This window comes from Chiroxiphia lanceolata, chromosome 18 (assembly GCF_009829145.1).
Source record: "Chiroxiphia lanceolata isolate bChiLan1 chromosome 18, bChiLan1.pri, whole genome shotgun sequence".
Classification (NCBI taxonomy): Eukaryota; Metazoa; Chordata; class Aves; order Passeriformes; family Pipridae; genus Chiroxiphia; species Chiroxiphia lanceolata.
This window is the reverse complement of record NC_045654.1, coordinates 4492803-4507581: the sequence shown is the minus strand read 5'-3', so window position 1 is coordinate 4507581 and position 14779 is coordinate 4492803. Positions and strand designations below refer to the sequence as shown.

Here is a 14779-nt window from a genome sequence, read left to right as displayed (position 1 = left end):
ACCAGTAGTTAAATTTGAATGAAAAGGAACCAAATGAGAACTTGGAAAGAATTCAAATTCACCAGAGAATTGAAATGTTTACTGTGCTTCCATCATGTTCTACACTTCCCAGAAATGCAGCTAACAACAAAGCACAGCAAAGATATTTAACGCTCCCCAGTGCAGGCACTGGTGAAAGGTCTCACTGTCAGAACCTGTGATTTGTGCCTTATCTGTAACTGAGCATTTCATTTATCCTAATTTGCCAGAGTGTTTGGTGTTGTTTCCAATAACCAGCATTGCAGGGCTTTTGCAGGGAGAGGGGTGGCAGAATGGGAATGAGACCAGTGGGAATGAGCCTAAACAGGAGTTTAAATCTTCTCTGTTCCGTTTGCTTTGCTCCTGCAGGTCTCTGAACATGGACTTTGAGAATCAAGACAAAGAGAAAGACAACAGCAGCACCGCTGGGTCCTTCAATGGCAACAGCACCAATAACAGTAAGGGTCAGCTTTACTCCTTGTCTTCCTTCCCTCACTTGTGTCCTGCACCTTCTGCTTCCCCTGGGCTGGTTCCAGCTGCTGCATTGCAGATTCCCCTGATCCAAGGGATCCCTGGGCACTTCCCACCTCGCTGTGCCCTCTCACTGCTCTCTGTGTCTGGTCTGTGCCTGTGGAAGCCTCTTTTTAAACATCAGCATTTCCATAATGCATAAAAATTGCATGTGCACAATTCATCATGTTCTGCTGGAAATGGAAACAGCTTTACTTTGAAAAAGCCACCCCAGAATGAGAAGGGAATGTAATTCCTTTCTGTCTGGCTGTGATGTGTTGGCCAGTCCAGGGGCAGGGAGAGGCCGTGGGGTGCTCTGACAGCCCCCCGAGGATGATTCAGCCTTGTCAGTGCAGAAACTGAAGAAGAGAGTTCACAGGGCTTTGGGCAACTCATTTATAATGGACAAAAAATATGTGTCTGCACTGTCTATTCAGAGTGGGATTAACATGTCAGCTCCTGCGGGGTGACTGTCCCCTCTGTGGGCTATAAATAGGTTCCAGGCAGCTTGGCCACTGGAGATGCACTGTTTTACAGGTAAAAATATGGAAGTGAACAGTTAGAGTGGAACACACTGTGCACAATGTGCTGTAAATTCACACCTGATTTTACCTTATAACAATTTATGTGGCCATCTTCTGAGAATAGGCTCTAGAATGAAATATTTTCCTCAAATATAGAAGGCAGGAGTGAGATAAGTGAGAAGCCCTGTGCATGAAACCCTGAATGCCAAGCTTGTTTTGTTTAAAGTAAGAAATATAGCTTTAAAATTATAAATTAAATAACATGTGTTGTATGTGTCTCTTGCTTTTTTTGCCTTTTTTAAAATAGACTCTTGGAATTTACATAGTTGTCAGACACTGCTTCTGTTGGCAGCACAGAGCAAAGAGGTTGCTGTGCTTGGTGATTCAGCAATGAACAGTTGAGGCTTTTGGCATCTGGGCAGTGAGGGAAGACAGTCTGGGGCTGGGAAATAAGCACATTAAGGGGATTAGCTGTCAGAATGATCAGAAATGAAACGAAGAGCCCTGACATTTAATGCTGCAGGCACTAATTCCCAGATGCCAAGGTGGTGTGTAGTGTGTCATTTCTGGGGTTTTGTTGTGTTTGGTTTTTCCTTTGGGAAGTTGAAGGGCATGTGAATAAATGTGCTTTCTCAGAGCAGGAGATCTAAGTCACAGATTAGGATTTCTGTGTCCTCACACTGTCATCACTGCACTGTCTGTATTGCACTGTACCTTTTTGTACCAGACCTCAGCAATGCAGAAATCCCAAGGGACGGAGTTCCTCTGCTTTTTATTTTTAAAATTTACTGTGCTGCTTATGTTTAAGAATAATAGATCGCGGCATGAACTAATAAATGAGTGTACAGTGCAGGTGTCATGACTTCCCTGCTTGTTGTTTAGCTTCTCTTTTATGAAAATGGTTGGATATTTATGACTGATGGGTTGTTGTGAGCATGTTTCATGGGAGTGTGAGGTTTTCAGCATAATCAGATACATCAGTAACTGAGTTGTGCAGGTAACCTGTTATTTAAAGACACATCCTTACACAGAAACACACACACGTAAGCAATATGTGTGTATATTTTCCTGTGTGGTTATATTGCTATATTCTGCTTGACAATCTAAAAACTTATCCTTAAGATCCTTAAAAGCCCTTTCATACAGCCGTGTCTAATTATTTTGGGATAACACAGTGATATTCAGCTGGTTTTATATCTCTTCTAGCTCTGAGTATTGTATTATTTTTCACTGGTCACTTATCAAGTGACTACTTCAGATGTTACCTGATTTTAGTGTTTTACAAGAAGAACTGTGTCTTATAGTTTTAATTGGGTTATTGCTTACAGCTTCTGTCCCCTCCAGGGATCAAATATAAATACAGCTACAGAGACTGGTTAATTGTTGGACTGTGTGGGCTTCTCAATTTTGTTAGTAATTTTAAAAACTCATGGTAAAATGCAGTAAAAAATGTCCTGTCCCATTATTAACATCCCCAGTGGTTGCACTGCAGGCTTGAGGTGGGGGAAATAATAAAATAGTTCAGTATCTGTGCACTGTTTAAAATTGCTGCCAGCTATAAAATGTGAGCCTGAGTTCATGGTGGTTTTTAGCAGAAAAGGATTGTAGAGCTCTGCTCTGAGCTGGGGGTTTCACAAGCAGGTAAATGTGATTTTTGGAAACTACCTGTTATTGTGAGGCATGATGTTATCTGGTGACTGCAGCCTGTGATGCAATTTAAGTGCCTGGTGGCCTTCACCCAGGTGGAATTTGAAGCTGTGACACCCTTTGCATGAGCTGGGACAGCCTGACACTGGTCAGGCTCTTCCCCTCCTGCTGAGGGGTTCAATAAACCTCTCCTGTGCTCTGCCCTACACATTTCTGTGTCTCAATGTAAAGTGAAGCAAACATATAACTGCTACGTCCTAATCCCTAAGTAATGTTAATTTTCATAAGTTGTTATTCATTCTCTCTGTGGCACAAGTGAAAATTCCTACATTTTCTTCCAGCTTCCAGTCCTTGGGTTCTGCAGAGCAGCTGGGGCGTGTCTGCACAGACACCTGGGCTGTGACAGAGCTCCAGGATCTCGGGGTGCAGTGGAAGGTGCTGTCAGAGCCCTCCCTCGTGCTGCTGAGGGACAGCTGTGAGTGTGTGTGAGAGTTAAGTGTCCCTTCTCTCTCCTGCAGGTATTCAAACCATCGATTCCACCCAGGCGCTGTTCCTGCCCATCGGAGCGTCCGTGTCTCTCCTAGTTATGTTCTTCTTCTTTGACTCAGTTCAAGTTGTCTTTACAATATGCACAGCAGGTGACTAAGGTTTTTTTTTCTCTCTAAGAATTGGAATATAACAGAAAGTACTGATGTCATTAAATTTTGTTGATAAGAATTGTAATACTTGCCACAGTACATTAAAAAAAGAATCATCAGATTTCACAGTTTTATTTCCATGTCTCTGTAGCTATAAATAAAGTGGTAAGTATTATTTGAGAAGTATTTTCCACTTAGAGATTTGCTAAACCTTCTGAACTATAAATTGCCAGAGCTTTAAAGATGCCAGATGTATTATTTTGCATGAAGTTCACTTGTTTATAAATTGGTGCTCAGAACTGTATGTGGTATTTCATAATTCAGGTACTTTATGGGAAATAACTCTGGGGATCCTGCCCAGAGACTTCTTTTCCTAGTTTAATTTTGCTTTCGTGCAATTTTTCTGTTTCAAGAGTACTTGTGGTCTCATGAGCATTTGAGTGTTAGTCTTTTGCACTGCTTGAATTTAGAACAAAATTGAAACTGTTATCTGCGAAAAAATTGCAAATCCTCCCCTCGTGTTTACTGGTTACATTTTGTCATTTAAATAAATACCAGGGCTTCGCTTTCTGGAAAATTTTGGCCTTTTGATCTTTTTGCAATTTTTCGAGAGACCAGCTACTGTTGATAGTAGCAAGATTCTTCCTACTGCCCCAGAGATGCAGCAGCTTCTAAAAGTTGTACTCAGTCCACATACTGAGCCCGTGAAGCTTTTTAAACCCCCAAATACCTTTCATCCTCTCCCACTTCACATATTTTCGTTGCAGGCTTTTCCCTCATGATTGAACTCCTGAGCTGTGCATCCTCTCCAGCCTCCTAAACAGGGCTGATGTTAATGGGTGAAATCTGAATCTCTAGTCTTGAGACTAATTGTACCCCCTGTAGAGGCCTGTTGAATTCTGCTTTTATAACTTTGACCTATGACACACATCATCTTTCCTATTAAAAAAAATAGTTCAGATTAATTCTACTACATGCTAGATATTAGGGGAATTTACACACAAGTATACAAGATATTATAAGGGAAGAAGATCTATGTCAAAAGATAAATGTGGTCAGGGTTCTTGGTCCATTTATTTCCCGAATGACCTTGACATTTGTAACATTTGTGTGTGTAACTGCAGGATCAGTTGGGGCTTGTTGCAGGTTCAGAGGGTTGGGGATCAGTGCTCCTGGGTAACTTTGTTCTTGAACCTGGTTTTATGGTACTTATGTGCTTTTCCCTGGGCTTGCATCAGAGAGTGTTGTTAAGCCCAGAAGCTCTGAAATGCAGAGTGTCCTTAGAGGCTGTTCAGCAGGATGGGGACCCTGCTGGAGTTGGGAACCTGGGACTGGTCTTGGACTCGGTCCCCCTGTCCCCTGAAGCTGAGGTTGTGCTGTGGCAGCGTGTGCAGCATTGCCACACTCTTCATTCTTGTCCTGCCCATTCTGCTTTTTATCCCCCTCTCGGAAATACTGACAGAACTCTGAGTTTTCCTGGTGCTGTTTGCATGCAGACAGTTCTTAAATTTTCTTTTTAGATTATTTGATCTCTCCCTTTTTTTGTTTTGTTTTGTTTTTAACCTTCCTCCCACCCGAAAGATGTGGTTTGACCAAACCAATTCCTTTTTCCAGTTGCCTGAAACTGTGTTCTAAAGAGAGTATTTGACTCCTCATCTTCATTGAGAAGAGGAAAAAAAATCCCCTTTAAAAACCAGCAGCAGCCATCCCAGTTTTTAAAGGAATAAGTAGAGGACGGCACAAAGATCTGATCTGAAGGATGCAGAAGGTTTCAAGTGCCTTCCATTTTCATGTCAGTGTGTTCTTGCTGCAGCAGTTTGGGATGTGCTGCTGACATGTCTGTGTCTCCATGCCCTCGAGCTCCAGCCTTTTAAACAGCCCTTTAAAAAAAAAATGGAAGGAAAAATGATTATAAATACCAGCAGTTACTAAACGCTTTCACAAATGTGTGGGTGGGATAAGTATGCTGCCTGAAAAAGAAAATGTTTATGGAAATAGTCTGTTTGGATATTTATGTCTTTTTATCGTCCCGGTTTCAAAACCTTAAAGCACTTTGTGTTTTAAAAAAGTGAAGTTGCCAGCTACTGGCTATAACTTATTTGAAGTTGTACTGTGTTTCAGTAATGAATAAAAAGGTTTGAGTGAGATGGGGGAAAAAATTACTATCTGAGTTAAAAAGTGGGAAAAAAATCCTTTATTATGCTCTTAGTCTGTGTTGGATGTTGAAGAATTTTCAAAGAGTCTCACAACAGTTTGTAGTAAGATTTTTTCCGACTCCCAGAATATGTGAAAACTGTTTTTCTTGCTGACATGATCATGAATAGATTCAAGACTTTTTTTAAGGTTTGGGGATGGGGCATTGAATTCCTTTGAGAGCTTTCATTTCATTGAAGTCTGAAAGGCACTGTTCTGCAGAAAACCTCGGAGCCTTGAGCTGCTCTTGCTGTAATAACACTGAGCATATGATAATAGGACATTGTTGCAAGAGCTTTTTCCACTTGGAGAAGGCTGTTTGTGTACTGTAGAAATCAGAGCTGAATGTCCTAACATTACCTCTTCTTCTTTTTGTAGTCCTTGCAACAATAGCTTTTGCTTTCCTTCTGCTCCCGATGTGCCAGTACTTAACACGGCCTTGCTCACCTCAGAACAAGTAAGGACCTGAGCAATCCTTTGCTCCTCCTCTTATGTATTTCTTCCTTTTAAAGAGAATTGTCTAATGAGCATTAACTTCAGGGCTGTTGTTTGTGCCTGGTTTTTGTGCCAACACCGTGCTTCCACTTTGAAAGTAGGAAGCACAATTTCTGCAAGTCACTGGCCCTTGCCAGCCTGGGAAATGTGATACCATTGCAGGGGACTCAATTTCCCAACAGTGGTTTTTAATAAGTTTGGCTTATTTTGGCTGAGATTTCAGAATCTGGGATTTGGGTATTGGATTTTAATGTTCGTTAACACCAGGCTCTGGATTTTAATGCTGCCTCTTCTGGGGACTGTAGTTACATCAGTGAAAATTACAGTTGTTTTGAAACTAATTTTATTTTTTAACCTTGTGACTGGAGTTCATGTTGCTAAAAGCACTATCTTAGGTGGTGCTAGGAAAATAGCATGGTTACAATTTCAAGAGAGGTGCCAAGATTTACAGGGCTTTTTCCATCTCTGCAGTTCATGCTTTATACACACTGTTTGAATGTGAGGAAAGCTTTTATTTTGTTGCTGTTTTGGTACCTACTTGTGGCAAAGGAACTTCCCTTCAGTTGTTCTTGGCATCTTTCATCAGCAGTTGAGCCTTGTTCCAAGTGTCCATTTTCTGCTCTTTAAATGGAAACACAAAGTCCTCTGGCTGATGTTTGTGTTGTTCCCAGGATTTCCTTTGGCTGCTGTGGGCGTTTCACTGCTGCTGAGTTGCTCTCGTTTTCTCTGTCTGTGATGCTTGTCCTTATCTGGGTCCTGACTGGCCACTGGCTCCTTATGGATGGTGAGTATGGGAATTAAGGGGCTTTACTGCTGGTTTGTGCCTGTTCTGACACATCAGTCACTGGTGATGATGGATGAAATTTGCTGATATTAGTGGCTTGCTGAGTTGTGGAGCAGAGTCCCTGAAAACAGCCAGGAACATGCCAGGGGAGTGCTTGGGACACCTGTTTTTCTGGTTTGTAAAAGCTTCCAAGGAAGTGCCAGAACACTCATGAAACATATTCCACCCCTGTGTGGTGTGGGATGAATCGCCAGATTGAGTTAAAGAAGTGTGGAGACAGTGGTTGTTTGTGGTTCATGGCTTAATCTTAGCAATCTGGTTCATTTTTGCTGTGCATCTTGTTGTTTATTGGTTCAGATGATCAAATAATTTGTTGTGAGGCAGCTCACAGGAGCTGCTTGTCTTTGATCTTTGTGCTGCTTGCCATGGGTGGTGAGATGGTGCAGGTGGCAGGCGGCCAGTTGGCTTGGAGGTGTGAGTTATTGGGGTTTTTTCATGCTGGTTCAACTGAATTCCCAGCTTACTGTTCCAAAAAGGAGCTTTCCTCCTTCCCTCCTGCCTTCCAAATCTCTTGTGCTGGCTCTGGCACTCACTCCATCACATGGTGAGCTGATTGAGCTCACTACAATGGCAGCGTGCTCGGGTTTTGCCAGGCTGTTTTTCTGCTGCTGAGTGAGATGAATTGGATTATTGTGCAGTCAGGTATGTGCTAAATTTGGCAAAAGGTACGTGGCAGCATGATGGGATCTGAGGGGATGGTGTGGATATGATGGCAAAGGCAGGGAGGGGTCAGCAGGAGCAGCACCTCTGCTGCTCAGCAGTGTCGGCGAAACTGGCTTAGGACATCCTGTAATGGCACCCCGAGGTTGTGATTGCTTGAAGAAAAATTGCTGGAACAACATCACCTGCCCTTGAAATTGTTCATCACAATAGAAAACATTCATCCCATCAGCTTCCAGCTCCTCCTAAACCAGGCAGCAGCAGAGGCAAGTCCTTAGCACGGAAGCCTCTCCTTGCACCTTCATTCTTTCTTTTGTACAAAGGCACTGTGCTTCATTCATGCTTTTTGCTGCTTTAAAAGTCCCACCGGTTGTATGGAAGGGAAATACCTTTTAAAGTACCAGATACTAAATGAGAAAAATGCAGACCAAGTTTGTTTTGTGATAAGCAGAGTGGGCCACCATGAAATCAAGGGTGACTTTTGATCTGCAGTAGCTGCAAAGCCAAATGGAATGTCAAGTGTGGATTTTGGCAGAGTCTGAAGAGTTGTCTACACTGAGATATCACCAGAAGCATTTAGTTAAAAATAGTTATTTTTGTGAGTGTTTCAGTCTGACATCGTGGGCTTCGAGGTAATTCATCTGCAGAGCTCTGAGCTGCTGGTGCAGTGATTCCTGGCTTTTATTTCTCTTGGAGGTTGATTATGATTTACTGAATTGTGTTGCTGCTGTCTCGCTTTGAAGTATTTTATGTAATTTGTATGAAGGCAGCTTGAACTATATAGGTGATCCTCCTGTCATTTGTTCAAATCCAATTAAATCAGTGTTTACCAGTGACATTGAACAGGGAACAGCATTTATTGGCCTTTGTCAGGGAAACAGAGTCTGCAGCTTTACTCCTTGGGCTGTGGGATCCTGTCACCTTTGCCTTTACTGCTGTGACCCAGTAATGCAGACCCCAGTGACTCCTGTCCCTGTGGGCAGTCAGCACACGTGTCCAAGTGCAGCACTCCTGTCCCTAAGGCAGTGCCTGCAGCTGCTGGGTGTGCAGGGCCGTTGGTTGAATGGCTTCTGGGGCAGGGATGTGTTACAGGGTAGAGTGAGCAGATGTTGTCTCGGAGGTTGTTCTGGCACAAATGTGATGATGCACATTTATAGGGCTTGAAATGCTCGTTTCTCAGAGCAGATTGTTTGATGACAGAATCCCCAAGGATGGTCACTGACCCCTGGTAAGGCCTGGGTAAAGGCTTTCCTAAGTAGTGGACAGAGCTGGAGATGCACAGTGGGAATGCTGTGGATGGATGGAATGTCTGCAGTTACAGAGTGAACTGCACAGGCACAGATACCCCGGGAACTGCTGCATCAATGGACAGATCCATGGCCTGTGTTCTTATTCCCTCCCTTTAAAATACACTTTGGTCAGATCAGAACCTCAGTACCTGCATCTTTCAAAGGTCAGCTGTGGCCTGTGGGGGAAGTTAAATCCTCCCAGCTCACACTGTGCTTTGTAAACCAGACCCCACACCAGCAGCATCTGGGGCTGTCATTGCTCTGGGTGCAGGAGGGCAGGGGAGCTGCCAGAGTCTAATCACATATGCAGGAATATTCTTAATCCTCAGAATATCCCTGTTCCATAAGGAGTGTGCTTGCAGGGACTCTGGATTTAATTAGTTTTGTTAATTGAATGTTAACTCTTCCAGTTATTTCTTTCTTACTCAGCTTTCTTAAGCCAATGCCCAGCACTTCCAAACCAGGGCTGCCATTTGTGTGGCCACTCTACCTCTTTTTCTCTTCTTTCTCTCCTCTTTGTTTCTATTTTTTTTTTTTTTTTATGATTTGGAATATATTTCAATGAAGATCTGCCTTATTTGTTTGTTAACACCAGCTTGGACAGGACTTTGTTTCTCTCATGATTTCTGGACTCTTCCATTGGCAAAGGGAGCTGGCCTCCATTTAGAGAAGCCTGTCGGTGGTTTGACTGCTCTTTGGCCCATATTCCTCGCACTTGCTCCCAGGCATTCTTGCTTCCCTTGTTTTTTAGCCTTACCAGTATTTCCTAAAGCTGTTGCAAAACTGTGTAATTATTACAATGTGTATTTCACTGTCAGCTGAAGGATTTTTTCCTTCTCCTTTTCTACCCAGTATTTGCGTAGTTTGATGAAAGTGCCTTATGCTTGTGTTCATTTCAGTGACAGAGAAATGGAGTGTGTGAACAATAGATAAAACTCCTCACTGGTTAAAATATTTCAACTTCTGGTTAATTATAACCTGGAAATCCTCTCCTAAATACAGGCTTGCTTGAGCTATTATTAACATTGGCTTTAGAGAAACCTCTTTGATTTAAGACAGACTGTACCCTTGTATTTGCTCTTCTGCCAGAGGAAGTCTGTAACTGAGGGCTATATTGAATTCCTGAATGCAGTTCTTTTTCTTGCTACTTTGCTGTGTCAAATTCTTTAAACCTCGGTAACTTGCTTACATTTTGTAGCTGGTTTCAGTTGTGCAGTGTGATTTAGGGTGTTTTTATCTGAATAATCAATCCCACTCCTCCATTAAAACTTGGCAGCTCTGACAGTGGGTGTTGTGTCAGCTCTCAGATCAGGTGGGTTTGGCAGAGGTGCTGGGGTGCAGCCCCTGGCACTGCAGGCAGCCGGGATGGCAGGGGACTGGGGGCACGTTTTTCCCTTGAATCCATATGGATGTTTCCTTAGTGGTTTTTATGGAAGGACTCCCCAGCTCTCAGGTGAAATGCAAGTGTGAGGTGGTTTCACAGTCCATAATTACAGTGTGAGAATCCAAAGGTTAACTTGTACATTTTGGCCAAGTCCAGCTGTCCCACTGGTGGGCATGTATGTCATGGATCAGCTTTCCCTGCAGTTCCACTTGGCCAAAATGGGATTGTAACTTCTTACAAATTCTGTGTCATGTTAGACAAAGACATTTTGTTGACAAATGTCTGCATGATTGAGTGTAATCGGGTCCCAGCTGAGCTCCATTATTCCTTGTAAATCGACTGATATCACAGATAAAAGCTGATTTGCTTTTTAAGGGTTTTTTTAAAATATTTTTTTATTGTAAGTATCTCTGTAGGGATTTACTTGTAACCAGCTGTGGAGTATCTTTGGTAGCTGAGGCTGGGCTTTAAGAAGCAGAAAATGACACAGAAGTGAAGACTGGGATTTTTGTTTTAGTTTAACATCTTGCCTTTCTACCCTGACAGAATTCCCCTGGGAACAAAATGAACATCTGAGCTGCCTCGTGTCATTCAGCTCGTTGATCTGGCTGAAAACTCACCCTTGGGAGAGGGGTTAGGAAAAGACCCATATTTTTTTCCTTGTCAGTAGTTAGGCTTTCACACAGGTTCTTAGGAAATCCCTGGATATCTAAATGATGATGTTTTGTGGTGTTCTTGCCCATTCTTGCCCAAGCAGAAGGTTGGTTCAAGGGGGTTTTGTCAGACCAAGTTCTAACATGTCACATCACTGTGCTATTTCTGGATTAAGAGTCAAGGATTTTATTTATTTGGGGCATTTACTAGAAAACTTCCTAATAATGTAAAAGTAGAGGTTTATGTTTGGGGCACAAAAAATCCAAAGTTGTTTTGTTGCTTCTGTTTTTAAGTGGGTTTTAAGTCAGGGTTGTAGAGGGGAGATGGAGTCTCTGGGACACAGGACATGGAACATTTCTTTGTGGTGGGTGGTGGAAGCCAAGTGGAATGAGTGGTTGTGCCTGCAGAGGGATCTCTGCTTCCATGGGGACACGTTTGCAGTTGGCTACTGAATGTATTTTGACTTTTCTTAACCTTGGTAACAAGAATTTCACTGGCTGGAAATAGCAGACTGTCATCTAGTGCATGCAGAGCTGCACAGGTGCAAACAGAGGCTTCCTCGGGGTTTTGGGGGGGGAGATACTGGCTTGGGGTTGGTGGTTTTTTGTTTGTTTTGCTGTTTGTAATGAACTAATGATGTCTTGCATTTTGTAGCTCTGGCTATGGGCCTGTGTGTTGCAATGATAGCCTTTGTTCGGCTGCCGAGCCTGAAGGTTTCCTGCTTGCTGCTCTCTGGGTTACTAATTTATGATGTCTTTTGGGTAAGTGTTTGGTTTGGTTTCACTAAAACTGTTTTTATCCTTTGGATTTGTAATCGGCCTTGGGCCAGTTTTACATCAGCTGTGCTGGTATGAAGTTGATGAAATCTGGCAAAGCCAGATCACCGGCCTCAGTGCTCCGTTCTGAGATGTTGAATTCTACAGCAGGATACGGAATTATTTCCTTGCTAATTAGTTGACAAAAGCAGAAATATGATTAGAATATTTCAACTTTCACGTATTATTTAAAAAAAGAAGTTGGACCTGGAATTTTGGAAGCTGCTGAAGATCAGAACAAGCATTTCCAAGTCCACACAAAGCCTTACCCAGGACAAAAATGTGCCAGCTTCTGATTAGCAGAGAAATCTGCAAAACAAGAATGCAAATTGATCTGTAGCCAGGAAGGTTGGCATAGAATCTTAGCACACTTCAACAAGAAACATGACAGAATGTACTTTGTAACAGCAAAAGGGTTTTGTTTCACCTTTGCATAACAGCGAGCGCTGATCCAGGGCAGCACCCGCTGACAGCTCTGGCAGCCAGGCACTTTCCAGGGGGATGAGCTGTAGTGTAAGAGCCTGTTGGAGACCAGGGCTGCCTCATCCCATTTAGGAGTGAGCACTGTGCTCACCTCTTCTCTGCTCTCCAGCTTTCCCCTGTTTTTAGCATCCTGTTCCCCACCTCTGTCATCCAGCACCCTCTGTTTGTAGTCAAGACAGATCCTTTGCAAAGGATCTCAGGATACTAATCAATGCCTTGATATCAGGAAGTATATTCCAGTTATCCTTGAGGATTAATAGCATAAAAAGCTCCATCTGAGTTTTTGAAATGCTTTTGCCTTTTAACATCATATACAACATATGTGCATGGAAAATTTGGACAATAACCTTTCTTTTCTTGAATAAGCAAAGCAAAAATAGATGCAGCTTTGAGTTGCTGTGGAATTGCAGTTTGTAATTTCTGATTTCCTTGTTCCATAGGTCTTTTTCTCTGCCTACATCTTTAACAGCAATGTTATGGTGAAAGTGGCCACACAACCAGCTGATAATCCCCTGGACGTGTTATCCCGGAAACTTCACCTGGGACCAAACGTGGGCAGGGATGTTCCCCGTCTGTCGCTGCCTGGTAAACTTGTATTCCCAAGGTAAAATCAGTGGATCTTGTACTACATTATATGAGAAACATTTTCCTTCCCTGTACTTATTAGAACTAATTCTGTTGGAAATTATCATCTTAGTTCCCTGAATAATTGCAGGCAATTGGGAAGGATTAGAAACTGCTCTAAACAAGGGCACCTTACTGGGCAAGAGCTGTGCTGGGGGGAGATGATTCCACACCTCCCTGTTCCAGGGGTTCCTTGCTGGCTCGAGTCTGTAACCAGACACGTGCAGGCAGCTCAGTGCAGCAGCAGCAGGCAGTGGGTTCTGTTGGTGTATTTACTCCTGTTTCTTTAGATGTTGGGATGCTGAAATTATAGAGATGAGAAGTTCATTGTCAGCAGTGATAAAACCAACATTGTTCACTTTGTCAACTTTGTGATAACTCAGTTTGCCTTTATTTTCTTGAAAAATACCTTGGATTTACGATAATGGACAATTTTATTTCTTAGTCTACCTCCCAATTGGCTCTTTTCTGGGAATCTGGCAAGACTATAGTTTTCTGTTTTGTCTGAGTGAGGCCAAAGGTCTGAGAAGTCAAAAATGAGAGTACTGCCCTGTGTTAGATCTGTGTGCACGGGGCTGGAGGTGCAGTGTCTGTCAGTGTTAATCAGTCAGATAAAAGGGCCAGCTGGTCCCTCCCATCAGCACTGAGGAGAGAGAGGGCTGAAATACTGCACTGATGGATCTGTCTCACTGAGTAAGGGCAAAAGCAGCTTAAACACTACTGGGAGAAGGAAACTGGTGTGGAGTAACACGTCATCCCTGCCAAAATGGGTTTGTGTAAAGCTGAGCTGAGGTGGTGGAGAAATCACTTTGGAAAACTTCAGTAGCCAGCATTTAGCTCCTGCTAAACATCCAAGTTTGCCAGGGAAAGAAGGGATGTGCCAAACGAAGCTCAGAGCCAAAGTGAGGAGTCTAGAGCTTGTCACTTTTTGTTTTGGGCGTGAACCCAGTTCCAGTTGCTCTCCAGTTCCACAGGCAGCCACTTCTCCATGCTGGGGATTGGAGATATTGTGATGCCAGGGCTCCTGCTCTGCTTCGTCCTGCGTTACGATAACTACAAAAAACAAGCCAACAGTGACTCCTGCGGTGCCCCAGGACCAGGGAACATCTCTGGGCGGATGCAGAAGGTCTCTTACTTTCACTGCACACTTATTGGCTATTTTGTAGGTGAGTAATTAGTGTAATATGGAGAGCTGCCCAGTGGGCAGATGTGGGATTATTGTAGTAGGGTTAAAAGAAGATGAAAGCAAGTGTAAAGAGGCTTTAAGAGGATGTTTGGTTATGTTCTTTTTTAATCCTCTTCTCTTTGGGTTTATTGGCATGGTCTAGGGAGAAAAACCCTTCAACAATATTCCTTTTAAGATTTTTTTGTTGTTGTTGTATTTTATTCAGAGGATGAAACAGATTATCAGTGTGTTTTTGTTAGCACTTACTCTTTGCTTCACTATCTAAGTGTCGTAGCTCATACCTGGGTTATGGTAAAAATATGGGAGTTTCCAGATTAATTATGCTGTTCAAAAGTACGTACTACATCTAGGTAATTCTCTAAATAATTTCTACATTTTTGTATTCTGCTGTTAATGATCTCTTAGTTAGATTCTATACGTTGTAGTACATACAGAAAATCATCAGTAGTCACAAATGGAATGCTGGTTATAATTTGCTGTAGCCAGCCCTCTGCTCCCTAACATAAAACAGGCTTTTCCCTCAGGTCAGGACATGTGTGTGCATATCCTGACCTCCTGCAGTCCTTCTGAGGATGAAAAGGAAAGATTCATTTCCTACCCGTAGCCTTCCTCTCACCCATCATTCCCCCAGTGTTCCCTTTGGCCAAGTATCCAGGAGAGTCATTCCTGGTGTGTGCAGCCCTTCCTCTGAGCCCCCACTGCTCAGGCCGGGGCCTCACACTGACGGTCTCCAGAGGTGCCAGCCCTGGAGCAGCACTTCAGTGTGGTGCAATTCCCCCTTCACCTTCTGTTGCATTTTGTTTGAGTTCTTCTTG

The 14779-nt window shown here is 43.0% G+C and overlaps 1 protein-coding gene across 2 annotated transcripts in view; it reads left to right on the top strand.

Moving 5' to 3' along the window:
* SPPL3 (signal peptide peptidase like 3) overlaps positions 1-14779 on the top strand; it is a 54636-nt gene that overhangs the window by 37568 nt on the left and 2289 nt on the right. The window contains exons 3-9 of one of the 2 annotated variants that reach the window (XM_032705836.1): positions 388-482; positions 3218-3337; positions 5909-5987; positions 6697-6809; positions 11511-11617; positions 12595-12758; positions 13745-13944. In XM_032705836.1, coding sequence (XP_032561727.1) covers positions 388-482; positions 3218-3337; positions 5909-5987; positions 6697-6809; positions 11511-11617; positions 12595-12758; positions 13745-13944 — 878 coding nt within the window. The remainder of the gene's footprint in view (positions 1-387; positions 483-3217; positions 3338-5908; positions 5988-6696; positions 6810-11510; positions 11618-12594; positions 12759-13744; positions 13945-14779) is intronic. The other variant, XM_032705837.1, reaches the window with a different exon arrangement.